General features: G+C 34.0%; 2 protein-coding genes across 2 annotated transcripts; both read left to right on the top strand.

Annotated features, from left to right (window-relative positions):
• The first annotated feature begins 2,451 nt into the window (after positions 1-2,451).
• Positions 2,452-17,230, top strand: LOC138328436 (uncharacterized). Its single transcript, XM_069275242.1, has 5 exons — positions 2,452-2,728; positions 9,305-9,479; positions 12,844-12,911; positions 15,186-15,305; positions 16,699-17,230. The coding sequence occupies exons 1-5, from the start codon at positions 2,685-2,687 to the stop codon at positions 16,775-16,777; spliced, it is 486 nt and encodes a 161-aa protein (XP_069131343.1). The 5' UTR covers positions 2,452-2,684; the 3' UTR covers positions 16,778-17,230.
• Positions 17,231-17,318: 88 nt separating this feature from the next.
• Positions 17,319-26,640, top strand: LOC138328435 (probable methyltransferase-like protein 24). The gene is made up of 6 exons (XM_069275241.1): positions 17,319-17,405; positions 17,805-18,077; positions 21,508-21,602; positions 23,118-23,321; positions 24,280-24,418; positions 25,735-26,640. The coding sequence occupies exons 1-6, from the start codon at positions 17,394-17,396 to the stop codon at positions 26,047-26,049; spliced, it is 1,038 nt and encodes a 345-aa protein (XP_069131342.1). The 5' UTR covers positions 17,319-17,393; the 3' UTR covers positions 26,050-26,640.
• Positions 26,641-27,085: the final 445 nt, after the last annotated feature.

Raw genomic sequence — 27,085 nt, 5'->3', positions numbered from 1 at the left:
ATATATAAAGCTGTTGTATTGGGAGGTTTATACCAGCTACAAAGAAGTTTTTGTTATTTGAGGATCGAATTTCAAAAATAATATGTTCGGAAATATTGGTTTCTAAACAACTTCTGCGATTATCAAGGATATTACTTTTAGTGTAAATCAAAATGACATCACCTTGATGAGGCTGCCTATCTCTTCCATAGATTGTAGATCAGTATTCAATATATTAGTGTTCAGATGAGTTTCGGTTAACTACATGATGCCTTATCACAGAATTCCGCATCAACTAGATCAATTTTGTTCCTTAGAGACCAAACGTTTAGATGTAGTATTGATAGACCACGAAGGAATATACATATATATGAGAAAAAAAAAGAACCATGTCCATGTGATGGTTTCCATATACATAAAAAGAAAACACAACTATAAAACAGTTTTTCCTCCCTAGCGCTTTCTCGGCTCATGTATATTTAAGGATTAACTTGAATAGATTTTTTATGTTATGGAGATATAACACAAAAATCTGAGTGTACTCTAAATAAACCGCGAAGCGGTTTATGATGAGAGTACACTCAGATTTTTGTGTTATATCTCCATAACATAAAAAATCTATTCAAATTAATCCTTATAATTCAAATTACTAAAGATGATCTCTTCAATACTCAAAATTCATTCTGGGACTCTTTTGTCTATGAAATCATTACGCCGTCATCTCAGCCAATCAGAAGCAACGTCAAAACGGCGACGCCATTTTTTCCTTTATGGGCTGATAAAGTAAATTTTTAAACCAATGAAAATGCTCGTAACAAGCAAAATTGAATTATATATATATATATATTTCATATTATTGTAATATAATTCAATTTTGCTTGCTACGAGCATTTTCATTGGCTTAAAAATTTACTTTATCAGCCCATAAAGGAAAAAATGGCGTCGCCGTTTATAACGTTGCTTCTGATTGGCTGAGATGACGGCGTAATGATTTCATAGACAAAAGAGTCCCAAAATGAATCTTGAATATTGAAGAGATTATCTTTAGTAAATTGAATTATAAGGATTAATTTGAATAGATTTTTTTATGTTATGGAGATATAACACAAAAATCTGAGTGTACTCTCATCATAAACCGCTTCGCGGTTTATTTAGAGTACACTCAGATTTTTGTGTTATATCTCCATAACATAAAAAATCTATTCAAGTTAATCCTTAAGTAAACGTGTGTACCTTGTGACGTCATGCTATTTGTGACGTCATTAATTTGTTCTTTGAAAAATAAACATTTCTACTCCTGAAGAGCCATCATGAAATGGTGAATGTACAAGAGGAAAGTCGTTGACTTTTATTTTTTATATATTCAACTCTACATGGACACGTACTTTTTTCTTGGTATATTTTCTTGGTATATATATCCGTATAGTTGATGAAAAGTCTACCGCAATCATTTGCCCTGTCTTATATGAAAGTTTGATTGCAATTGTGAAAGTTTGCGAGGATGTTATGTAAGGACTTCTATTGTGATTGTGAATGTATTTTGCACGTCAGCTGAAGAATTATAATGTTCTATCCCATAATCCCCCTGATATCCAGTGATTTCGCCCGTATAATATCTTTGCATATGTCTCTTGTGAAATATGGACTGGAAATTCATTATGACATCAAGACAGACAATATAATATGACGTCTGGATTTCGTGGGTGGCGGGTCAAAATGGCGGGCGCCTTTGGATTTTTGCAATACATATTGACGTAAGATTCTTTGAAATATAGTATTTGTTTTCATTTGATAAGAGATTTGAGATAAAAATTGTAAGTAAATGTTTTTTGGAATGTTAATTATTGAATATTGAGTGAAAAACTTGTAATTATTGTATCAAATAAGTTAAAACCGTTTTCTGCGTGACAAAACACGCCGAGCCCCACTTCCCATTGTGTGAGTCGCATGTGTTAACCAATCATGTTTCAATTAAAGCTCAATCGCATTCCTTTTTAACCGTTGATATGGTTTAAGCACACTACGAAGATATTGTATTTCTTCTTTTCCTTCATGTAATGGTAAGTTGCGTGAAGTAACAAGGTCAAGACCAATGCTCTATATATACATGAATCCACACGCTATTTTGGTTTTACACCCGATGTCCGCCGAGGATCTAGACCAAAACTAGTGTGACAACAATAGAGGCCCGAATTCACTTGACAAAGGATCAGGATAAGGTTAACCTGTGTTTTTGTCAGTTGGGAAATACTGAGGTTTTCGCTATTTTATTTCTTTCCTGCAAAATGCGACATTGTATTGGCGACCACTGGCGTGAAACAAGGGGTATGATTGGCCTGCTGATTTTCATGCTTCACTAATCAGACACATACTAATCAGCGTTTTCTAGAGTTCAAATTATATTATTTATTACACTAACAATTATCCATATCCTTGTATCTGAAATATGTATAAGAATACATATACAAAATAATAAAAAAAAAATTGATGAAAGTAGCACATTTGTACTATTGTCCACTAGTACGCATGCCCAAACAGGCAATTAGTAACAAGAAAAAAAGTCGCGATCAGACGCATCTAGAAGAGTTCGATACTTGTGAATACTAACAACAAAAGTCTGGTATATTCTAATGTTTTAATTTGACTCAAACAACCACACGAACCCTGGATATTGCGAGGCCTGCTTAACGTATTTACATGAAGGTATGACCGTGTTCTCATTGAAGGTTGGCGGCTGTCCTAAATTCAGGTAAGTAGTCCTTAAAAGTTAATTAGGTCAGAATGTTTGCACACTCTTTAAAATACAAATTACAACTAGGAGTTAGACACTTCATTCCCTATGGATAATAAACGTGATTGTTTTAAAAAGTAGTTTAAAATAAGAAACATCAATTTTTTGCAAAAATCAAAAACAGTAAACATTAAAATTATTCACAGTATTTTAATAATATATGCAAACAAAGACATCCCTATACCAGCTTTATCATACTTTTTCATGTAGTCCGGACGCCAGCGAGCGATTCTTTTTTATGTTTTTTCTTTGTCGAATATTTTCTTTTGATATATATATATAATTAGATCCAGGTGGGTGTAGAGCTCTCACCCTTGAGCATTTTGAAATATTCGAGATTGCGTCCAAGATGGAACAGAATAATGACAAAATTTTCTTTAATACAAACAGAAATCACATAAAACCAACATTGAAACCCTATCTATCTCATCTTAAACCTTTTTAGGATACAACACGGAAGTAATGTTTAGTGTATACATCCATAAAAAAAACAAAGATGGCGGACAAAATAGCTCCAAATACAAAAAAAGTTATCCTTTCTGACAAAATACAAGTTTATACAGGTTTATTGCAGAGATTTTTGGATTTTACTCCTTGGCGTCTTATTTAATGACTTACCTGCCTAAATATTCGAGTATCTGTATCGTGTGCTATTTTTCCTTACCTTTCCTTTATTGCTAATAGAAATCCATGTGTTTTATATGTGAAGTTAAATGTAGTTTTAACAGGAGACTTTTGACGAAAAAAACCAATGGTCTTTATGTATGAAGTCAATGGTGGGTTATGTTATTATGAATTTGGTTTAGATAAGGTTTTTTGATGGAATTCAATCCTAATTAAATTGCGATTCGATGACTCATGATACAAGTCAATTTAGACAACTTTCACTAGACTTCAAAAGGCTTCTACAGTTTGAATATTTTGTCAGTTATACCTAGTTCAGCTGTTAGTATAATCATTATCCAATCGCATTACAGAGTTAATTAATGAAAAAAGCATATCATAATATCTTAGGTATGAATAACCTTTAACGAATGTTCCTTTCTTATCGCATTCTAAGACGTGACTCGTAAATATTACATTCATAAAATCTTATATGTATAAACACTGAGAAACTATTCTTTAAACGAACATACATCATGAAATATTTCAAAACTACCGATATGTGTATGCTCAATTTCGTATTGCGATTAATTTCATCATAATGTTGTGTTCTGTACTTGATTATGTTATTTCCGAAATCAATCCTTATCTTTGTTAAAATCAAGTGCTATTTTGACCCAAGTGTCCAAAGGATTTAAGCTACAAGGAACATTGTTATTGATGTCTTATGGTTTTAAGTATGGAAAGTTAACCTATACCTTGGAGTCTCTCACTTTTTCTTGGGTGTCAACGTCACCATTTTATTTCTTATACAGTACCTTTCTTTAAACATTTCATCTTGTTCGTATAACTATTTTAGTCTGAAGTCTTGCTTCATACGCTATTTTCCTTTGCCTAGTGTTTTGTTGTTTGTATTGTCATAACTTGACCGCTAACAGTTGATACATCTACATAGTGCTAAGCTCAACTCTTATAATCTTACAAATGAGTTAAAACCGTATTATATTGAAAGCTGTGATTCAACCAAGAAAACATCGAGATCGATAGGCGTGGTTTTATCCAGGAAGGTAGAATGCATGCATGGCTGTCTTTCCCATTGAAACTTAATTTATCCTTTGAAATCTGATATGTCATTACTGTATTTTGTTTTAATGTTAATAGCACGTCTTTTACGAGAAATATCAGTTCTAGTTACAGTATAAAATTCATTTCAAGTCAATTTTTAAAATTTCACTGAAATTCAATATGCAACAATAACTATCGTTTAATCATAAATGATATAATCACTATGGTTTTGTACCATTTTCAAAATCAATTTATCAATATAATAAGAATGACATTGGCATACTGCATCAATGTTACTTTTCGAGGAACAAAATATTCTCCGGCACTTGCAAGTGTAATGCTGTAATGCTGCAGCTGGTCTAGGGCAATACACTCATGTCGTCAGAAGCTGTATTGCATGCTTACCCATACAATAAATCCTCATGAGCTCACAGAGTCAACTACATTACTATTTTCTCGGTACAATTTAAAAAAAACATTTCAGAAACTAGACTGGGGTTACTTTCAAAGATACAAGCAACGGGATTTGCATTTATAAAATACCACACATTTTTCATGTATGAAGAATTGACTTGCAGGTTTTTTTAAACTTATTTCAAAATGGCGGAAAATCATAGTTGTAAAATTGCAATAAATTGTCGAGAAATGAGAGAAAAATAGTCTTTCATATGTTGATATGAAGGATAGGGATATTCTACCTTTGGTATCAGAAAGTGTTGTAAAACCCTCGGCAAGCCACGGGTTTTACAATGACTCTCAGATAGAACAGTCCTATCCTTCATATATATCCACATATGAAAGAGGCCTATAATATTATCTTCTCTTTTTATTCGTGCATTGACAATCTCCAAACGAATGCAACCATTTTCGCTACATCATGTGCTATTTTTTTTTTTCATTCGCGGGTGTTAAACATAGCGGGAAATAATTGAATCGCAAATATAGCAAAACTGATTCACCCGCGAATAAAACCAGTTATACAGAATATTTTGATGAATTCGAAAAGTTGATAAAATTGAGACCATATTTAAAATACTCCTGAATTGCGTCGCTGGCTTCAATTTTTGAGCACAGTAAAATACCAGTGCGTATTATTCATCAAGAGGATAATCACGGGGTATTTCAGTTGGACGTATATCCCATTTGTCTGTTATAATATATTTTAACCATTAAACAAGCTGACACACTCACGCAACCGCAATAAAAAAACTTCGTCCTTACTGAAATGACAAAAAGTATGTGTTATCATTATCTTAAATACGTTATTTGGTAATACTACCTTGGTACAAAGTGTTGACCTGATTTTGATCTAAATGGGATAAAGTAACAATACAATTTAAAACCCAAACTCAGTAGTAATTGACCATAAATCTTGTCCAGTCTATGGCAGTAATACGTATTTGGTTTTGGTTTTCTAAGTGGTCGCACATGACTAACACAATTAAGTGATGTTCTTCTCATACTCGAATCAAATTAATGGGTATATTGCTTTGTGTCTTCGGCAGCATACTTCCGTGATATAGCACTATGAAAAGGGCAACAGCTCCACTATACAAGAGGACACAACACGAACATTCCGACCGTAGTCTCCCAAAACACGCACCACATTTAGCACACACGGGAGTCTAACAATACATGACCCTGGCTGTTAATAGGACGATAATTAACGAAAAAAACAATCTATTGGTAATTTGTATTATATCTATGTGTCGATTTTCGTGACCTTATTAAACGTATCCATCGGTGTAGAAATTTGCATGACTTGGCGATGGAACAGAAGAATAAAAACTGATCAATTTACTGTTGTTCAAAAATTTATCAAGAATCATTATTTTTGTAGATTAATTTCATGCACATACGACATATAGATGTGATAGAATATATACAAATGTACATAACGTTTATTCAATGATATCATGTCATCTGAACGTACTGAGAAACTGCTTTCAAGGAAAGAATGTCAAATTAAGGTTGTTTTGACCAAAATATAGTGGTTGTCGTAATGAAAATTTATCTCTCAAATCTAGTCTCCATTTACTGTTCAGTGGTCATACAAGTATATCATTGGAGACTTTGTGATCATTGAAATGCCTTTCTATTCAGCGTATATCATATGTTCATGATATAATTCATGACCTCCATTTACATACCACGGTTTGAAACGGACTGAATGTGTATGTTATTTTGTAAAAATCGAATTTTGTCAAATAAGCGCTTCTTGTACCTTCTTTAGACACTAGATAACATAATGGAATGATGATTTGTTAGCAAAAATATGTACCGAACATTATGGTCTTATTTAACTGTAATATACAATTCTTTGCATATTTTGCCAAATTAACAAGTATCACAATGAGTCAACAGTTATACTTAAGGCAATGCTCGATGCATGCATACGTTTTATCAACTTAGATATGTTCAAGTATCGCATAACACACCCACCCACACACACACACACACCATCACACACACACACCAACACCCCCCCCCCCCCTTACACACGCACACACACACACACACACACACACACACACACACACACACACACACACACACACACACACACACACACACACCCCCCCACACACACACACACACACACACACACACACATATATATATATATATTACAGTTTAATTAGTACTTTGAATTCGCATTTTGTATAATGTAACTGCTCCCATTCTTTACATGTCCCTTCTTTATGCCCGACTCTCCCCGAACACTCTAAAACTCGTCCAATCATTGTCTCCTACATTCTAAATCTCTCCCCTATCACATGAATAGCGGTATATTTACTCTGTCGCCATGTGCAAAAAGTACAACCTATCTTATCCCCATTTACTGCAATAAATTATGTACTGCAAAATCGACCTCAAGTCAGGCGCCACCCTATCCTATTTTTGGTATCATATTACAAGCTTACAGACTACGTGATACAATAATTTGATGAAACTGCAAGACAGACTTTTAAACTAATTAGGTTTACTGAATGTCCATTATGTGTCACCCTGTCCTTTTCTAACCCACCAATTTCAGTTTTAATATATTTTTCCCAAGTAAAATGTATATAATGGGAAAAAGATAATTAAATGTCCACAATATCTTCATATCACATCATTAACGAAAGGCATAGTCCAAGATTTCATGACGACTATTAGACCCTGTTTCCCGTCCTTGACAAATCTGCAGATTACAGTTAGTAGAAATTAATACAAAGCTCCAACAGCTCCCCAACCATTTGATGATATAACCAATAATACAGGTCGTAATCACTCCTTATCTATGATGAAGTCAAGTTGTTTTTTTATTTGATTTTTAATATTAAATAATGCAACGACATATATAAAAGGGTTTAAAGGGTTATTTGGTGTTTTTTAATTTCAAGATACCATTTTTTGATTAATGTTTTGCTATCATATGAAATTAAAAGTGACGGATACAATATCGTGTTCATTCTACCACAATAGGCAGTGTTATTCAACTCCCAGGGCATTAAATAAATACTTCAACTGACGTTTAACAATTTGTTTATACCACACATGGTGTGAACTCTACGCATTCTGATTGACTAACACGGTGAACTTTGACCGAACTACTTATTTTTTAGTGTCACATCAACATTGTCAACGTCAATATAATCAAATGATGTCATTCTATGTTGCGATCGCCGCTTGACGTCCAAATCTGCTGTTGGAAAGCGCATGCGTCGTGGTCGTTGTGTCAAAATACGTTACGTTTTCATACATATTAAATTGACCTTAAGTACTAATAATATATCTTGACTGACAAGAATTTCACTGTTGAGCTTCGTAGATTTAACGTTCATGAAACGATCTTGATCTTGATGGCAATGACTTGATGATTATCTGGCGGGAAATAGACGATGCCGTGCCGTGCGAATGCTTTTTCACGTAAACATGGAGTCCGACATTGAGTTTTATTTTCTGAAAGCAACTACGAAGATTTGAACTCAATAAGACGTTAAATGAGTATTAGTTAAACCAAAATATGTTCCCAATTAGAAAAAAATGATATCGATGCATTCTTTATCAAACGATGACTTTTAAATACTAATTAGTGTGTCAGTGTCTTTTTGCTTATGAAAACATTACTACACCTTATTTGCATATTTCAGTATATACACGTTACCGTATCCCCGCCTTATTTCTATCGGCTAAAAACGAATGTGATTGTGATAGAAACAGGTCACACTACTCGTGGTTGCTGAATATTGAATTTATTCCACACTCGTAAGTTATTTTTTTAAAAGTTACAAAAGACATTCGCTAAAGCTCGTGTCTTTTATAACTTTTAAAAAATAACTCATTCGTGTGGAATAAATTCAATATTAAACAACCACTCATTGCGTAACCTCTATATAAATGTAATTTGCTTTGGGTCGGTATGACTTGTACTTAATGACAGTCTATGCTACGGAGCATGATTCATTTGTTCAAAGCTGTAAATTTTCACACCGGAGACCCAGGTTCGATGTCTCATTGTGGCACTTGACAGGAATGTGAATCCTCCTTGATGTTTTTCTATGTAAGCGCTTAACTTAATAACCAATACAAGATGGACCAAGAGTCTTGAGTTTAGGTTAAAGAAGCATGATTTAACGGAAGTATGTAGATGCGACTTTCACATAGATAATGTCTGTGTCACTCAGCTGACTGGTCAGGCTTCTTAGGCTCTTTAAAAATTGTTCACAAAACGCAAAACTTGTTTATTCCTTTGTAAGGATTTATATATAAACTTAACGTTGAGTTTTAACCATAAAAAATGCAATTAACAAAATGTTAAATGCGTTGATGGGAAGATCCATTGTTTTGTAGATTTTGATAAAAGATGTTGTTGCATTTCAGATACTACATTCCTTGTACAAATTTTTTTACAACTGTGAAAAACACCCACAAGAACTGTCTCATTTTAGCTATAACAGTGTCAGTATGCATTATTGTGTTAATTCGACGGTACGAGACCAGCTCATTCAACACATCGAGGACCCAAGACTCACACAGGGACTTCTTTCCCAGTAACGTAAGTAAAATACTCGATTTTGCACAATCCGATTTAAGCGCATAGTATGAAAACCGCTAAATATAGATTTGAGCGATTTTTTTTATTGGTGAGTTTGGAATTTTAAGATCATATTAGAATATAATTTATCATTTGGTTTGGTTTGGTTTATTTTATGAACTTCCTATTAATAGACAGGATTTTAAGGATGGCCCTTCCCTGCAGGAAGGGCGTTAGAATTGTTTGCTTGCTTGATCAATTAACGTCCTTTTAACAGCTAGGGTCATATGATTAAAGCGCAATGCACCCTGTGTGTGTGGTGCGGGTTTTGGAGATTACGGTATGTTCGTGTTGTGTCTTCTTGTATAGTGGAACTGTTAATTTTTTATAGTGTTATATCACTGAAGTATACTGCCGAAGACACAAAGCAACATACCCCATCCGGTCACATTATACTGACAACGGGCGAACCATTCGACCTACCCCCTCTATGCTGAACGCGAAGCAGGAGAAACTTCCACTTTTATAGACTTTGGAGTGTCTCGGCCATGGGACAGAACCCAGAGCCTACCTCTCATGGGCGAGCGCTCAACACAAGGCTAAAATAAGGCGGTGTCAATGAAGACTTTAAGAAGAACTATTTTATTTTTGTTCAGTACTGACAGAGCATTTAATCGTAATTTATATATCAACTATTGAAACTTGAAGGACCTGAAAAAAATAACTTATATGATATTGTACGCGGTCCTAAAATCATACGCCAAAACGATTCGAAATAATTGCTAAACATCCTCAGTCTTTCATTAGTCAACACTGCTAAAGTTACGTATATGGTTCGGTCATTATTCATGTAAGATGATCATAACTTATAAGCATTAGTCACAACATAATAATTTTGCACTATAAATCTCTTGCTTTTCATGCATTAGTTTATTTAGATGGAAACATACCTGCAGAAATCCATTTTCAATTACTAATAATACTGTAAAAATGAGAAATAAAATTGGTGACTACAACTTGGCTTTAATGTCTGACCGTATGAACCTATGTTTGCAGTATTGCCCAAAAAAAGCTCTCATTTGTAATTGTAAAATTAAAAGTGTTGTAATTCTCAAAATGTTGTAAATTCTTGGCGGTGAATAGAATATCAAAAAGTTCTTCATTTTTGAGTATGAATATTACGACACACAAATTTTAAACCAGTGTGGACACAGTGTGTAATATCGTAATATAGTGTTATCTGAATTTTCTTTAAAACATATAGAAAATCAGGTATTTTCGTCTATTGCATAAGCAAAGAGTTGGTCATTCTACAAACCATTTTCATGCAAAGACAGTTGCGATGTTTGTTATATAAAACGGCTATTTTTAATAGTTTTCGATTGGCAGAATTCTTCTTTTTTCTTGCACTGATAAGCAAGCAAAACGATCAATAATAAGGCCTTTCTGTATCGCTATAGATAATCCGATAATTTATGTGTTTAAAGTAAAACAAAACGATGACCCATATCTTAAAAAAATTATCACAAACCAAACACGCGTCATAACTGTAGTGTTGCCTTTCAAACTCACAGGGGGCCAACTCAATGGAAATGGATGTTTTCATACATTTTTTGTATTTGGTGGATGGACTGATGAGTATAAATGACAGTCATGTGACTTTTTTTCGAAAAATAGGAGATTTGAAAAATTATTTTTTAAAAATCGGGATATTTACTATCTATCTCTGTTTTATAGTAAATATCCCGATTTTTTAATATTTTTTCTTGTACTGAACAAGAGGCCTATTCTTACATGCTGTAGTATCATGTACTGTCGAATATTGTTCACGACTTGCTGCACCAAGTTAGTTTAACGCGGGACAACGGTTGTGATCGTGAGGCCAGTCGTAGTTTAGCAATAGGCTGGCACAATATGTGGTATGCTGTTCATATGGAACCTATCCGGATGGTATATCCTCCAACCCTCGCCATATAATTTTGACCTAAAAGCACCTATCCACATGTGATTAAAACAAAACAAAAATTAATTAATTAATCAGATTTTATATATTGAAAACGGTTATACTACTTCATTTCCAAAAACTATATGTATAATGAAATCATTTTAAAATATTTCAGACGAAAGGACCGCCGGATGTTAGGCGCCAATTCCATAATTCATTTGAAAACATTATGGGTTTTTTTTTTATAAAATAAACAAATCATTATTCTTGTTTATTTTTCTTTTTTTTTCAAATCAATTTTCTGCTTAATATCAAATTGAGTGTGTCATTCAGATTATGTAAGAAACTTGACTACTTTGGTTGCTTTTAAACCAAACGGGAATACGCCAGGCTATGAACTGCCATCTGGTTATGATATTTGACTAGATACAAGTAGGCGTTCATAGCCTAATAAACTCCCATTTGATTTACATAAAGTAAAAAGCAGACTAAAAGTAGATGGACATAAATCATACATGTACATACTATGAAACGTGGTCGTAGTACGGGAATAGCGACAATATACAAAGACATATATAAATAAAACAATGAAAACTGAAAATGATAATTAAGTAAGATGGTCTTTATTATAAAGGTGGTCGTACGGTCGCTAGTACAACTCAGTTTTGCAGTTCGACTCGTTAAATCGGTAGCACAATACGTCAAATTATAACCATTGTTTAAACTTTTGATGTTTTAATGGAATTATAACTTCAGTTATCAACCAGTTAGTAAGATGGTCTTTATTATAAAGGTGGTCGTACGGTCGCTAGTACAACTCAGTTTTGCAGTTCGACTCGTTAAATCGGTAGCACAATACGTCAAATTATAACCATTGTTTAAACTTTTGATGTTTTAATGGAATTATAACTTCAGTTATCAACCAGTTACTCGGTCGAACGATTTTTTTTATATAAAACACATTATATTTTCAAAGTAAATGATCCTGTTAAAGTAAAATTGATGATTGTTTTTTATTCCTTTTCTTGCATAATGCAAATTCATAATGGGAAGATATTCAGTGCAATTTGCAGTATAAGAATAGGAACAAAATGAAGGTCGCAAATTCACGCAGCAATATCACGTTGACAGAATAATTTACTTTGACCGGGTGAGGTGTGTTGCTTGGTGTCTTTAGTGGCATGCTTCAGTATTACAGCCCTACAAAATGGCAAGATTTCCACTATACAAGAAGACACAACACTAATATACCGCAGTCTCCCAAAACACGCAATACACACTATACACTGCATACATGGGAGGCCGTCCTTAAATGAACATGGCTGTTAATAGGACGTTAATTAATCAAACAAACAAACAATCAATTACTTTGAAAAAAATAATGTGTTATAATAAACTTTAAATCCTGTCGTTATTATATTAAAATGTTGATTAATATAGAACCCTATTCCGGAAACAAGTATCCTCCAGACGTTAGATGTTACAAACGTATCAAGCCTTTATTTCAGGTAAGTTAAACATACATCTCGCTGAATGTGATCTTTTTCCGTTAAATGTTTAATTCATAAGCGATATGTTCAAGATTAAAAATACGAAAGTAAAGGATATGTGTGAATTTAGGCCCTCTGGTGGCCATCAGCGATATGTTTACATGTATATAGCGGTCAAGTGGTCATGGTAAGACATGACGTTTAGGTCAGGTCAAAGTTCATTCCGTGTTATAAGGGGATAAACAAGACATTCAATTTTTTGTTTTGTCAAAATTTTTAACGAAACTAAAATAAGTTTATGAATTTTATGTATATCTCTTACTTTACTCGTGAGTTATTTAAGCTAAGTCAGCTTTAAAAATGTTTGCGTTGGGGTAATTGTTACACACTGCAAACTGAATTTTTCAAATGAAATTTCACAATTATAAATATGGGCATTTCCACGGAGATGTAAATAGTGAAACAAAGAAAGATTTGTACGCTGTGAATAATTCCTCTTCTACAGTGTGTGTCTTTTGTACTTTGAATAATTCCTCTCCTACATTATGTGTCTTTTGTACTGTGAATAATTCCTCTTCTACAGTATGTGTCTTTTGTACTGTGAATAATTCCTCTTCTACAGTGCGTGTCTTTTGTACTGTGAATAATTCCTCTTCTACAGTGCGTGTCTTTTGTACTGTGAATAATTCCTCTTCTACAGTGCGTGTCTTTTGTACTGTGAATAGTTCCACGTCTACAGTATGTGTCTTTTGTACTGTGAATAATTCCTCTTCTACAGTGCGTGTCTTTTGTACTGTGAATAATTCCTCTTCTATGGTGTGTGTCTTTTATACTGTGGATAGTTCCACTTCTACAGTATATATCCTTTGTACTGTGGATAGTTCCACGTCTACAGAATGTGTCTTTTGTACTGTGGATAGTTCCACGTATACAGTATGTGTCTTTTGTACTGTGGATAATTCCACGTATACAGTATATGTCTTTTGTACTGTGGATAGTTCCACGTCTACAGTATATGTCTTTTGTACTGTGAATAGTTCCACGTCTACAGTATATGTCTTTTGTCCAGTGAATAGTTCCACGTCTAAAGTAAATGTCTTTTGTACCGTGAATAGTTCCACGTCTACTCTAGTATATGTCTTTTGTACTGTGGATAGTTCCACGTCTACAGTATGTGTCTTTTGTACTGTGAATAGTTCCACGTCTACAGTAAATGTCTTTTGTACCGTGAATAGTTCCACGTCTACAGTAAATGTCTTTTATACTGTGGATAGTTCCACGTCTACAGTATATATCCTTTGTACTGTGGATAGTTCCACGTCTACAGTATATGTCTTTTGTACTGTGGATAGTTCCACGTCTACAGTATGTGTCTTTTGTACTGTGGATAGTTCCACGTCTACAGTATGTGTCTTTTGTACTGTGAATAGTTCCACGTCTACAGTAAATGTCTTTTGGTCCTGTAAATAGTTCCACGTCTACAGTATATGTCTTTTGTCCAGTGAATAGTTCCACGTCTACAGTAAATGTCTTTTGTACCGTGAATAGTTCCACGTCTACAGTAAATGTCTTTTATACTGTGGATAGTTCCACGTCTACAGTATATATCTTTTGTACTGTGGATAGTTCCACGTCTACAGTATATGTCTTTTGTACTGTGAATAATTCCTCTTCTACAGTATGTGTCTTTTGTACTGTGAATAGTTCCACGTCTACAGTATGTGTCTTTTGTACTGTGAATAGTTCCTCTTCTACAGTGCGTGTCTTTTGTACTGTGAATAATTCCTCTTCTACAGTGCGTGTCTTTTGTACTGTGAATAGTTCCACGTCTACAGTATGTGTCTTTTGTACTGTGAATAGTTCCACGTCTACAGTATGTGTCTTTTGTACTGTGAATAGTTCCACGTCTACAGTATATGTCTTTTGTACTGTGGATAGTTCCACGTCTACAGTTTGTGTCTTTTGTACTGTGGATAGTTCTACGTCTACAGTATATGTCTTTTGCTCTGTGAATAGTTCCACGTCTATAGTAAATGTCTTTTGTACCAAGAATAGTTCCACGTCTACGGTATATGTCTTTTGTCCAGTGAATAGTTCCACGTCTACAGTATGTGTCTTTTGTGCTGTGAATAGTTCCACGTCTACGGTATGTGTCTTTTGTACTGTGAATAGTTCCACGTGTTACAGTATATGTCTTTTGTTCTGTGGATAGTTCCACGTCTACAGTATGTGTCTTTTGTACTGTGGATAGTTCCACGTCTACAGTATGTGTCTTTTGGTCATACTTTACAGATATGTAAACTCACTTCAAGTGTTTTGTCCGGTGAAGAAGGTTTATGGCGGCGTGAAGTTTGGTTGGTACACATGCGACGTTGTCAGGATGGGCAACCCATGCGTGGCCTATATGATAGGGTAAGTACAAGGAAATTAAGGAATAACCCTATCATTATCATAAAAATAAATCTGGAAGATATATGTGCTGTAAAATTCATATTTACGAATAACTAAGAACTTTTAATATGTTATTCCCCTACAAACATTACCGACATTTTGAGCACAATTACTGTAGTGTAAAAATCTGTGTTTAAACTAATATTAATAAAGCATCGTACACTTTGTTCGTCCCTTTAATTACGTTTCAAAGCCTCTTTCATCCAAACTCATCGTTTAAAATATATTACTGAAGAAAAAAAAATTGTACGTCATTTTTTTCGCCCAGTTTTTGCAAATATTAATGAGGCGTGTGCTTTATCTCTTACGGTTTATAAATTGTTTATGAGATTTTTTTTTGTTGGATAGCACCACATAAGCAATCCAACCAGAGTAAGAGAAAGGTGGAATGAGGCAAGGAGTTTTTTTCATTCTAAATAGTCAATGATATCTTTAACGGCATTTCATAAGTTAACGCTGTAATATATAAATCTATAATAAATAAACATATAATTTTGAAAACTTAATGAGCCCTGCAGGTAGGGCGTTAGAATTGTACCTGCTAACCCTATTGCATGGTCATAAAAGGCGACTAAATTTAAGATCTTATCTTTTTACTTCTTCCTAAGTGTCTTTATCTTTTCTTATGCCTCGCTTGGTACCGCCTCACTATTGGCCTAGAGTTGAGCGTTCGCCCCTGTGAGGAAGGCTCTGGGTTCTGTCCCCTGGCCGAGACAGACCAAAGTCGATAAAAGTGGAGTTTCTGCTCCTGCTTGGCTCTCAGCATACAGGGAGTTGGATGACTTGTTCGCCCGTTGTCAATATGTGACCATTAGCGGTGTCTTACTTGGTGTCTTCGGCGGCATGCTTTAGTGATATAGTACTATAAAAAGGATAAAAGTTCATATTTACAAGAAGACAAAACACGAACATACCGCATTCTCCAAAAAACACGCACCTCGCACTTCACACACGCTGCACTCTGCATACATGAGAGGTCGTCCTTACATGACCCTGGCTGTTAATAGGACGTTAAAATAATCAAACAAATAACCAAATTGGAAACTTAATGAAGGAAAAATGTATACATGTATATATATTACATTATTATTAGATATTCCTGAAGAGCCATCATGAAATAGTGAATGTACAAGAGGAAGGTCGTTGAGTTATATATATATATATATATCAAACTCATACTTAAAAGGACTTAAACAGGCGTAGCCTTGTTAATCTGTTAGATGAATGCAATGTAAAGAAAATCTTGATAAAGTTGATATTGAAATAAAATATACAGTTTAAAGGCCGTTTCTTTTTATTTTGACATTGAATAAGATCAGTGAAGAATAAAAGCGATTGTGTAATTTATTTACAGTGAGCAGGTAACTGGTGATTTCTTTAAAGAAGTGAAAGAAGACTACAATTGTGAGGAAAACGTGATCAAGAAAAGTTAGGAAGATGTATAGATACTTACATGAGAAAAAATGTCATATTACTTAATGCGCTAAAATACATTCTGAGATCAATGTTAGTTTAAATTTTGATGTGCTGGTAACGGCTTGGCTTCAGTGGGACAAAACTTACTGTTAATCGATCAATGTATCCATGGTCCATCCTGTAATAATCAATATCCTGACACCTTTTCTTTATCAAAAAAGAAAATGGAAACGTTGATAAGTTCATTTCACGTTAAACGTGAAGTTTCTAGTAAGATAGTTTTTTTCTTTGATAACTATATACATGTATATATCAATAACTAAGACTATCCCTATATCAACGCCATTGAGCTTTTAATTTCCTTTTTCGTATATCTCAATTTGTTATCGTCTGATCATGAAAAAGGTTTGCACAATTTGGTAAATACTTGTCATCTCTATCACTTGCTTTAAAGCATTTGCTAACGAATAATCAAATAAGTTAATGGTGATATGACAAAAAATGAGACTCTGTGATAATCAATTATACATTTTTGAAAATTTCAAATGTTTATAAAAAATATCGTGTTTATTTTACAGTGATTTGAAAACTGCACAATCAACTTTTACAGAACCCATTTCTCCTTTCGCTACCATGAAATCAAAGGTTTGATACATTATACATATTCTACATCGATAGAGATACACCTTTTGGATCTTTTGTCCTTTCACATAAATATATAGGAAAGATTTGAGTGCACATGACCACCATATTTATATAAATGGCGACATTTTTAATCTGTTATTATGCACAAGAAATATCAATTTCAACATAATCATTGCCATAACATAACAAACTCTTTACAACAATATGTATCCGAAAATGGCAGTTACATAATAATGAAAAAAAAAACTGTGTGGGAGTTACCAAATGCCACAACAGAACCAGCAAGTGAATTTACTGGTTTTTTCCACAAAATTGTATCCACGTATGAATATCTATCGTGTTTGTCCCTTCTGTGCGTTTAATAATCAGATCTAACTATGTTTGTATATTTCATTTTAGTCGATTATTGATTATATGGCGATCGACATTGAGGAAGGTGAGACGAGTTTACTGTCCTGGATGTTAGAGCGGGACCTACTGAGGAACGTTCATCAGCTATTGGTCAACTACCATGGCCTACTTCCTGATAGTGATGCGTCCGTCTACACAGAACATCTTCAAGTCCTCCGGGCGCTTTTCGAAGAGGGTTTTAGAATTTTTCATTTCATCAGGGATGTACAATGTTTGTTCAAACCAAACATGAGACAAACTGGATGTTATTCTCTGAACATGGTAAGTTTCTATACTATGTATACTCTAGATACTACGACTCATGTTTGTGATACAGCTTATATGTATTCATATTTATCTTCAATGATTGTTAATATAAGATGTTATGAAACAAGTATACTTTTTGCGAGCCTTGGGAAATTAAAACTTTGAGACGTGTTTCATAAAAAAATATAATAAATGAACACTAAGATACGTTTTATCACATAACGACAACAATATAAGTGGTGAAGAATCCCAAAGTCAAAATGTGTTGTAAAACAAATCATGACGTCAAGCAATCAAGCATTTTATAGACACTAGTAAACACAATGGCAATATTATTTGGTGATAGAAATATGTACCGAACCCTGTATACTTACTAAACTGATATGTACAATTTTGACATATTTTCCCAGAATTTACAATCAACACAACAATCTATGCGTCAACAATAGAAACCTAAGAGGAGGACGGATTCATACACACTTTTTAGCAAATGATTTATATTCATGTAAACCTAGGAAGTGATAGATAGGCATACAAAATATCACCAGTTTAATTAGGATCAAAGAACCTTAAACATGGTCTAAAACCTTAAGAGTCGACTTAAGGTATTGTTTTACACCAGTTATCGGAAAGGAACCTTTCGTAATGCCAACATATGATATGATTTAGGACAACGTTTTCCAGATATCATTGCCAAAAAAGGCACTATCCATCAATTTGCATTAGATATCAATAAATAGTCGGATTATATAAAAAGAGGAATAAAATCAGCTATTGCAAATCAATTTCATGCATTGTATGTTTCACTTGTAACGAAATCCTTGCCATAGGTAATAAAAAACAATACAATTAGTTCACAAATGTAAAATACATATCTTAATTATTTTTAATACGTATCCGGTATCATTTCTTGAAATATGAACCATCAAAAATATCTGAAGAAAATTCATTCCACCGATTTCAAGACTTCAATTTATATATTTAACGATTTATTTAATACATGATGTGAAATGAACAGTTTAACACTGCTAACGACTGTTACAAATATTTTGTCTACATATATTTCTATATTTACCACTTGCTAGGCTTGGTCACTATACGCTAATACTAGCCGATTTTGTTTACCATAACTGCATGGTAACATTGAACTTTGAACTTGCGTATGAAAATGTTCTGTGCAACGTAAAAGGACTACTTTTTTTTTAAAGAAACACATGGCTTTGTTTACATTTTGACGCAACATTACGTGTATATTGATGTTTTTCATAGAATTTTGGAAAATGTAAACGATATATACATGTTTTATATTTATATATGATTCAAACAATTTTTAAATTAACAATTGTATAAAGAAACGGAAAAATATCCCGACCGGGGCGACGTGCTTTCATTTTTGTAAAAATGATTGGTTGTCTAATGTAAACATTACCTCTGTGCCTATGTTCGTCCTACGATCGAGTCTTTGGGATGGACGTGCGTGAGACCCTCTGATAGAGGTCAGTTATAAACATATCCTCTTGTCTTTGTTCTTTGAGAATTTAATCATGTGTATTATAAAACATGCACCGCTAATAATCCACGTGTTTGACAGTTTACGCGTCACCACAAATACATTGTACATATCCATCGAACACAAGTGAATTTGTTTCATCTATCGATGGCGATATGGATCTAAGCGTAGATTATATAATCACATGGCTCTATATTTACACTCACACGACTTTATATTTATATTTTATGCAATAAAATCGTCATTTGAAAGTGACGTAATTATTCAATAAAAGTCGGTCAAAAGTGGGAGGAGCTTACTCAATTGAACAGCGAATGATGACGCTTCACGTAAGGTAGAATTATTCATCCGCGAAGACAAAAAAGTTCAATATTTTAGTGTAAAATAAACATGACAAACAAAGTAAATTTCAGAGATAATTTTATTTAATCAGATCAGAACTTTAAATATATATTCAATTTTGCTAAAAGTTAATATATAGCGTAATAACATAAAGAATTTGTACACGGCCACATGTGTGAACTCTGTGACCGTTATTGTGCAGCGAGGCGAAGCTGACGCACGCTTACACACTTGAGTTTGCCGAAGTTGGCTAAACACCGATTTTCAAGTAGCTCAATGTGTTTGAGATGTCGTCTGACCTGACGATATTACATCCTTGGGAGCCATGTGATTATATAATCTACGCTTAGATCCATATCGCCATCGATAGATGAAACAAATTCACTTGTGTTCGATGGATATGTACAATGTATTTGTGGTGACGCGTAACTGTCAACACGTGGATTATTAGCGGTGCATGTTTTATAATACACATGATTAAAATTCTCAAAGAACAAAGACAAGAGGATATGTTTATAACTGACCTCTATCAGAGGGTCTCACGCACGTCCATCCCAAAGACTCGATCGTAGGACGAACATAGGCACAGAGGTAATGTTTACATTAGACAACCATCATTTTTAACAAAAATGAAAGCACGTCGCCCCGGTCGGGATATTTTTCCGTTTCTTTATACAATTGTTAATTTAAAAATTGTTTGAATCATATATAAATATAAAACATGTATATATCGTTTACATTTTTCCAAAATTCTATGAAAAACATCAATATACACGTAATGTTGCGTCAAAATGTAAACAAAGCCATGTGTTTCTTTAAAAAAAAAGTAGTCCTTTTACGTTGCACAGAACATTTTCATACGCAAGTTCAAAGTTCAATGTTACCATGCAGTTATGGTAAACAAAATCGGCTAGTATTAGCGTATAGTGACCAAGCCTAGCAAGTGTAAATATAATCACATGGCTCCCAAGGATGTAATATCGTCAGGTCAGACGACATCTCAAACACATTGAGCTACTTGAAAATCGGTGTTTAGCCAACTTCGGCAAACTCAAGTGTGTAAGCGTGCGTCAGCTTCGCCTCGCTGCACAATAACGGTCACAGAGTTCACACATGTGGCCGTGTACAAATTCTTTATGTTATTACGCTATATATTAACTTTTAGCAAAATTGAATATATATTTAAAGTTCTGATCTGATTAAATAAAATTATCTCTGAAATTTACTTTGTTTGTCATGTTTATTTTACACTAAAATATTGAACTTTTTTGTCTTCGCGGATGAATAATTCTACCTTACGTGAAGCGTCATCATTCGCTGTTCAATTGAGTAAGCTCCTCCCACTTTTGACCGACTTTTATTGAATAATTACGTCACTTTCAAATGACGATTTTATTGCATAAAATATAAATATAAAGTCGTGTGAGTGTAAATATATTTCTATAATAGAAACTTTATGTTCATAAAGGGTTATAATGTCGATTATTCAGTAGTCTTCTACTGCATTAGTTACATTAATGATTTTCCATACCAACACACGATTTATTGTTTTCGTAAACAAAACAAAAAAGAGAATTTTCCTACTTTTTTCAGATTCGAAATCTACCTAAGAGTCCCCCAATCGATGTTTATGATGTGGAAACTACGTTAAATAAGCCCATCAGGGATTTGTCTATTTTGTACAATAGGTAAGTAAGTTGTTTTTGATTCATCTGACCCGAAGGGTCAGGATGACCATTTGTCATCATGCACCGTCCATCGTCGTGCGCCGTCCGCCATGCGCGCCGTCCATCATGCGTAAACTTTTCATTCAAACGACTTCTTCTCAATAACCGAAAGGTCAAGGGAAGAGATATTGGGCCTGTAACATACTGGGATGAATGGCTACCAAATTTGTTCAAATGAATGACCTTGACCTCCATTTAAGGTCACAGGAGACAAATAGGCTAAAATCATTTAAAGAACTTCTTTTGAATAACTAAGGAGCCTAGAGACCTGATATTAGGCTGTGGCATACTTGGATGAAGGGATATATCATGTTTGTTCAAAAGAATGACCGTCATCTTCATTCCAGGTCAGTGGGGTCAAATAGGCTAAAATCTTTGAACGGCTTCTTCTCAAGAACTAGAAGACCCAGGGTACTGATATTCGGCATGTAGCATGCTGGGATGAAGGGCTACCAATTTTGTTCATGTGAATGACTCTGACAATCATTCAAGGTCACAGGGGTCAAATAGGCTAAAATTTTAAACGACTTCTTGTGAATAACCAATAGGCGTAGAGACCTGATATTGGGCCTGTGGCATGCTTGGATGAATGGCTACCAAGTTGGTTCGAGTGAATGACCTTGAAGTTCAATCAAGGTAACAGGGGTCAAATAGGCTTAAATCTTTTAACGACTTAATAACCAAGAGGCTTAGAGACTGGATATTGGATTTGTAGCATGGTGGATATCAAGGGACCTTCATTCCTGGTCTAATTCATCAAATATATCAAAACTTGAACTTCTTCTTATAAAAGATTTCTTTTGTATTGCCTTAACTGTTTGTCACTACTATATTCTTTGAAGCGCTGTTTTGTGCCAATAGTCAGATGACCGTTAAGGCCCATGGGCCCCTTGTTTAAATTTCAACATTGAATGCTATTTTTATACAGATACAGATATCACCGAGTAATAATTGTAACCAATTACTCGACTAGGATTTTAATTCTTCAATATTGTTTTTATTTTCAAACCAGGATTTGGTCACTCTTTCTCTTGCATGATTATTTGTGAATCATTACCTATTGCGTATGTTTATTGTTTTTGTGTTTTGTTTTTTTACTTGTTTTTTATTATTATTTTCAAAATTATTTATCTATTTTACATAGGATAGAAATCACACATTTGATACTCATATATTATAACTAGTTTAAAAGAAAACTCACTAATTAAGAAAATGGTGAAGTAAGTTTTAGTGCTCAGATTCTCCCAGCGCTCATTGGCTAATACATATGTATATCTATGTATGTAATACTACACATATAGATCAGTTTATGCGGTCGATGTGGTTGGTATTCTATACCTACTTAGAATCATCTAAATGATGAGAGAACTACACCCTCGGTCATTATTGCCTCTAATAGGTCATCTTAACATCATATTAACCTCAGCAAAAGTCAATAATTTTAATATTTTCATTATGATAACATAACTTTAACAGGCTACTGCTATCAACACAAGTTCATTGTAAGCAACTGGTCCGTATCGGGGATGTAAATGACGGGGGCTGGGAGGTATGTGATGATCCGGAATACAGACCCAGTCCATCTTGCCTTGTCTACTCGTTCGGAGTGGACAATGACTGGACGTTTGATGACGAAGTGTCTAAAGTATATGGCTGTGAAGTCCACTCTTTCGATCCGAGGTGAGACTTTTTCGAACAAGTGTTATTATATATAGATAAATGATGTACAATCGATGTTATCGAATAACCGGCCAATCAGTAAGCATGCTATTCTTCAATTAGTCAAAATTTATGAACAAAAATATACATCTAATATACAAAATTGATTTAAACATATTTATATTTTTAAAATGAACTATTTTAAGGTTAAGCGTATTTTTTGTAAGAAAAAGGGAAGTCACTCTTATATACATTTTGTACTTGAACATAAACACATATATTAGTAGAAAATTTCGATAGATTGATTCGTTAATATACTATGACATGCTCGTTTTCTGAAACATTTATTTTTTTGTTTAAACATATAGATATTGATTTGGTGTATTTTATGAAGTATATGAAAAACTGTTATCTATGTCAAACCCAAATATTTTTATTCCTGGAAGAAAGTACCCCCATCATCATACAAAATGTATCTGCTGTTGTTTCAACTTTTTTCATCAGTTCGAACTTTACTGTAAAAAGCGTCTTACAACATCCAAAAACAATAAAATAGGCATGACTGCGTCATTAATAGCCGACACATCCCCAATATTTTTCTAAACGTAACAACCTTAAATGTAGTTTTTGTGTTTTTTTCGAGAGTTTTTTTCATATATAATTTACAAGCAAATGTCGACATATGTAACAGACCTTTTGAAGGGCAGTGTATATATTTAATTATATACTGTTAACCTGCGAATTACTTGTGTGACTGTTTTCTGTAAGGATTAGTTACAGCGTGGCATCTCATATGACTACGCTGTTAATAGCGACGTTCGTTTTTACTTTATTGGATGATGCTTTTCAAGGCAATGAAACCACATTACGGGCAACAGGATGTCTGGATAGTTTCATTCCATTTAATTCCTTTCCTGTTATTCGATGACCACTTTAGTAAAGTACGATAATGTTTACGTTCCTCTCTCTTTCTCTAAAGCATTGGTCTACAGGATCATAAACGATCAGACAAAATCACATTTCACAATCTTGGACTTTGGGATAGGCCGAAAGGAAAGCTAGGCAAATGGAATATGATGAATATGGCTGAAATAATAGAGATGCTAGGTCACAAAGGGGTGAGTAATGGTGTTCAATGGGTGTGTAATAGGGTGTGAGGGTCTTTTTAACGTCCTATTTACAGCCAGGGTCATGAAAGGAAGTGTTAAGTTTGTTGGTGGATAAGACCCGTACTACCCAGAAAAATGCCACCGACCAGAAGTCTGCCCCTGGCAACTGCCCTGCACGGGATTCGAGCTCGTGACCCAGGGGTGTAAACTAATCACTCGGCCACCGCGGCCTTCATTGAGTAAAAGTTCTAAAATGTGGCAAAAAAGGGTAAGTAATGGTGATCAAATGAGGCATAAAGTGATGAGTAATGGTGTTCAAGTGTGGCATAAAAGGGTAAGTAATGATATTCAAGTGTGGCACAAAGGGGTGAGTAATGGTATTCAAATGTGGCAAAAAAGGTGAGTAATGGTGATCATATGTGGCACAAAGGGATGAGTAATTGTGATCAAGTATGGCACAAAACGGTAAGTAATGGTGTTCACAGGACGAGGACAGATACATTTATTCTAATCAAAATTCGATGTTCATTCTCTACTGCGCAAACTAGTTTATATGGAGTTTACGGAGTAGTGATGAATATCGATTTTTATTAGATAAGAGTAAATTTTAACTTACTTCATAAATTAATTACTACATCATTCATTGTACAGTGGAATTATTCGCAATGTGGAAATGGCTTATTGTTGAAATTGAAATCACTTATTTTGTCTGTTAATCTCTGCAAGTATATATAATTAAGTGTTATGTTTTAATTGCATAATATGTGAATAATGCCATTATAGATGTAGATAAAGAAAATTGATTACGATAGTTGTTACGGCTAACGGATCATTTTACATAAAAAAATATCATTACAGAAATTATGTTTTCAGAAAGAAAATCTGAATATCTTTTAGACGGTAATAAAACAACATCATATAACTGAACATAAACTTTTCAAACCCGACATATTTCAAGATACAATTGACTGTAGGAAATCCAAGATCGGCCTACTATCGATTCAGGCTAATTGTCGATATCGAAGAGTATTACTATCATCAACGGATTTACGATTTTGACAAGGGATTGAAATCTAAACCTTCGGATCAACAACACATAGGGTACATAAATAGACCCTACTGTTAGCCACATCAACAACTACTGATTTGTGTGAAAGGCCGGCGGATAGTGATATTTAATATATGCAGGAAATATATTACAGGGAAACGAATAAAATGACATATAGACTATGGCATAGCATTATAAGTACAAAATAAAGGAGACGTTTTGTAAATAAAGAAAAGCTTGACTGGGTTTTGTATATGTTTTTTTTATCTGTTTTCAGAAAATCATTGATATCTTGAAAATGGACATTGAAGGTATGGAATTTGATGTGATATCAAATATGATAACATCCGGTGTAGTAAAAAACATTCGGCAACTGGATTTTGAATTTCATGGTGGACCTGACTTCAAAGAAACGGATGACATAAGGTCAAAGTTGAAACCTCTGCGCGATCTACATGAGCATGGATTCCGAATTTTTTGGTCGCATCCCAATGTAATAGGTAAAAACGTAAGGCCTTTCTCAGTCACGGGGAGACAACTCTCTAGGTGTAATGAAAACTACTTTCTCAATACAAATCTGAAAAGAACATAACTGACATGGTCTAGTGAAAGATGCTCCACCGCTGACAAATGGTATTTTCACTATTAAAAACAAGAGCAGACGATTTGGTATTTTTCTTCACTTACAAAAGTTACTTACTTTACACCAAAGTCACCATTGAAAAGTTTGAAGTTCTAATTTCACTTCCACTTAAAAATATAAAAAATAAGTATTTGCATCCCGAAAAAATTCTGTGGCACTGTATCCTATATGTAATGAAGTATTGATTGCGCTTGCACCAAAGGCAAAATACATTATTTAAAATTATTGTCTGAGTTTATTAGACATATATATACATGATTAAACACCAATTATTGTTCAAATGATGAATATCATTTATGCTCTGTCGGCGGTGGAGCATCTTTAATAGTTGTTACATAATTAAGTTTACAAAATTAATACCATATACAATCACACCATTCAATGGCTCTTCCTGAATGTGATTTAATCCGTTATTCAAAATATTTTCATTTGTTGCCGTTGTCTGTAATAAGGAGCAAAACAAAACTACGCATAGCATATTTTTGCTGACGCCATTTTGGAAAGCGTATTTAGAAATAAAGCGCCGCGATATCTTTGGTGTTGTTTGTCGTTATTTATAATTTGATTCATTATGTGACAATAATTAATTTTCTCTTTGTTTCTGGCTTTCTGATTGGCCTATTCATTTTTTTCATTCCCCGATGAAAAAAATTCCGAAATGGTGCAGAAACCCGACGTTATCGTGACGTCACAATAAAAACATTGACGTTGCGTATCGATTTGGAAAAAATAATCCCTTAGAAAAAATCAATGGAATCGTACGTGTAAACGTATTTCATTTTATAAAGTAGCCTGGAAATTAATTATAAGTATTGAAGTCACTATTTTTTAATTTCATCGGGGTATGAAAGAAATTTTGTTTGCAAACTTTTGTGAGAATCCGCTACGCGGATTCACACAGTTTGCAAACAAAATGTAGCGGATTCTCACAAAAGTTTGCAAACAAAATTTCTTTCATACCCCGATGAAATTAAAAAATAGTGAC

The sequence above is a fragment of the Argopecten irradians genome, chromosome 7, assembly GCF_041381155.1.
Source record: "Argopecten irradians isolate NY chromosome 7, Ai_NY, whole genome shotgun sequence".
NCBI lineage: Eukaryota > Metazoa > Mollusca > Bivalvia > Pectinida > Pectinidae > Argopecten > Argopecten irradians.
This window is presented reverse-complemented; position numbering and strand designations above follow the sequence as displayed.

Excerpts from the sequence above, each read along its gene's own strand:
- LOC138328435 (XM_069275241.1), top strand. Across the intron at positions 18,078-21,507 it reads GATGTTATTCTCTGAACATG|ATTCGAAATCTACCTAAGAG; the intron begins GTAAGTTTCTAT and ends TACTTTTTTCAG. Across the intron at positions 23,322-24,279 it reads GTCCACTCTTTCGATCCGAG|CATTGGTCTACAGGATCATA; the intron begins GTGAGACTTTTT and ends CTTTCTCTAAAG.
- LOC138328436 (XM_069275242.1), top strand. The coding sequence starts at position 2,685 with ATGACCGTGTTCTCATTGAAGGTTGGCGGCTGTCCTAAATTCAG. Across the intron at positions 2,729-9,304 it reads GGCGGCTGTCCTAAATTCAG|ATACTACATTCCTTGTACAA; the intron begins GTAAGTAGTCCT and ends GTTGCATTTCAG. Across the intron at positions 12,912-15,185 it reads GTATCAAGCCTTTATTTCAG|ATATGTAAACTCACTTCAAG; the intron begins GTAAGTTAAACA and ends CATACTTTACAG.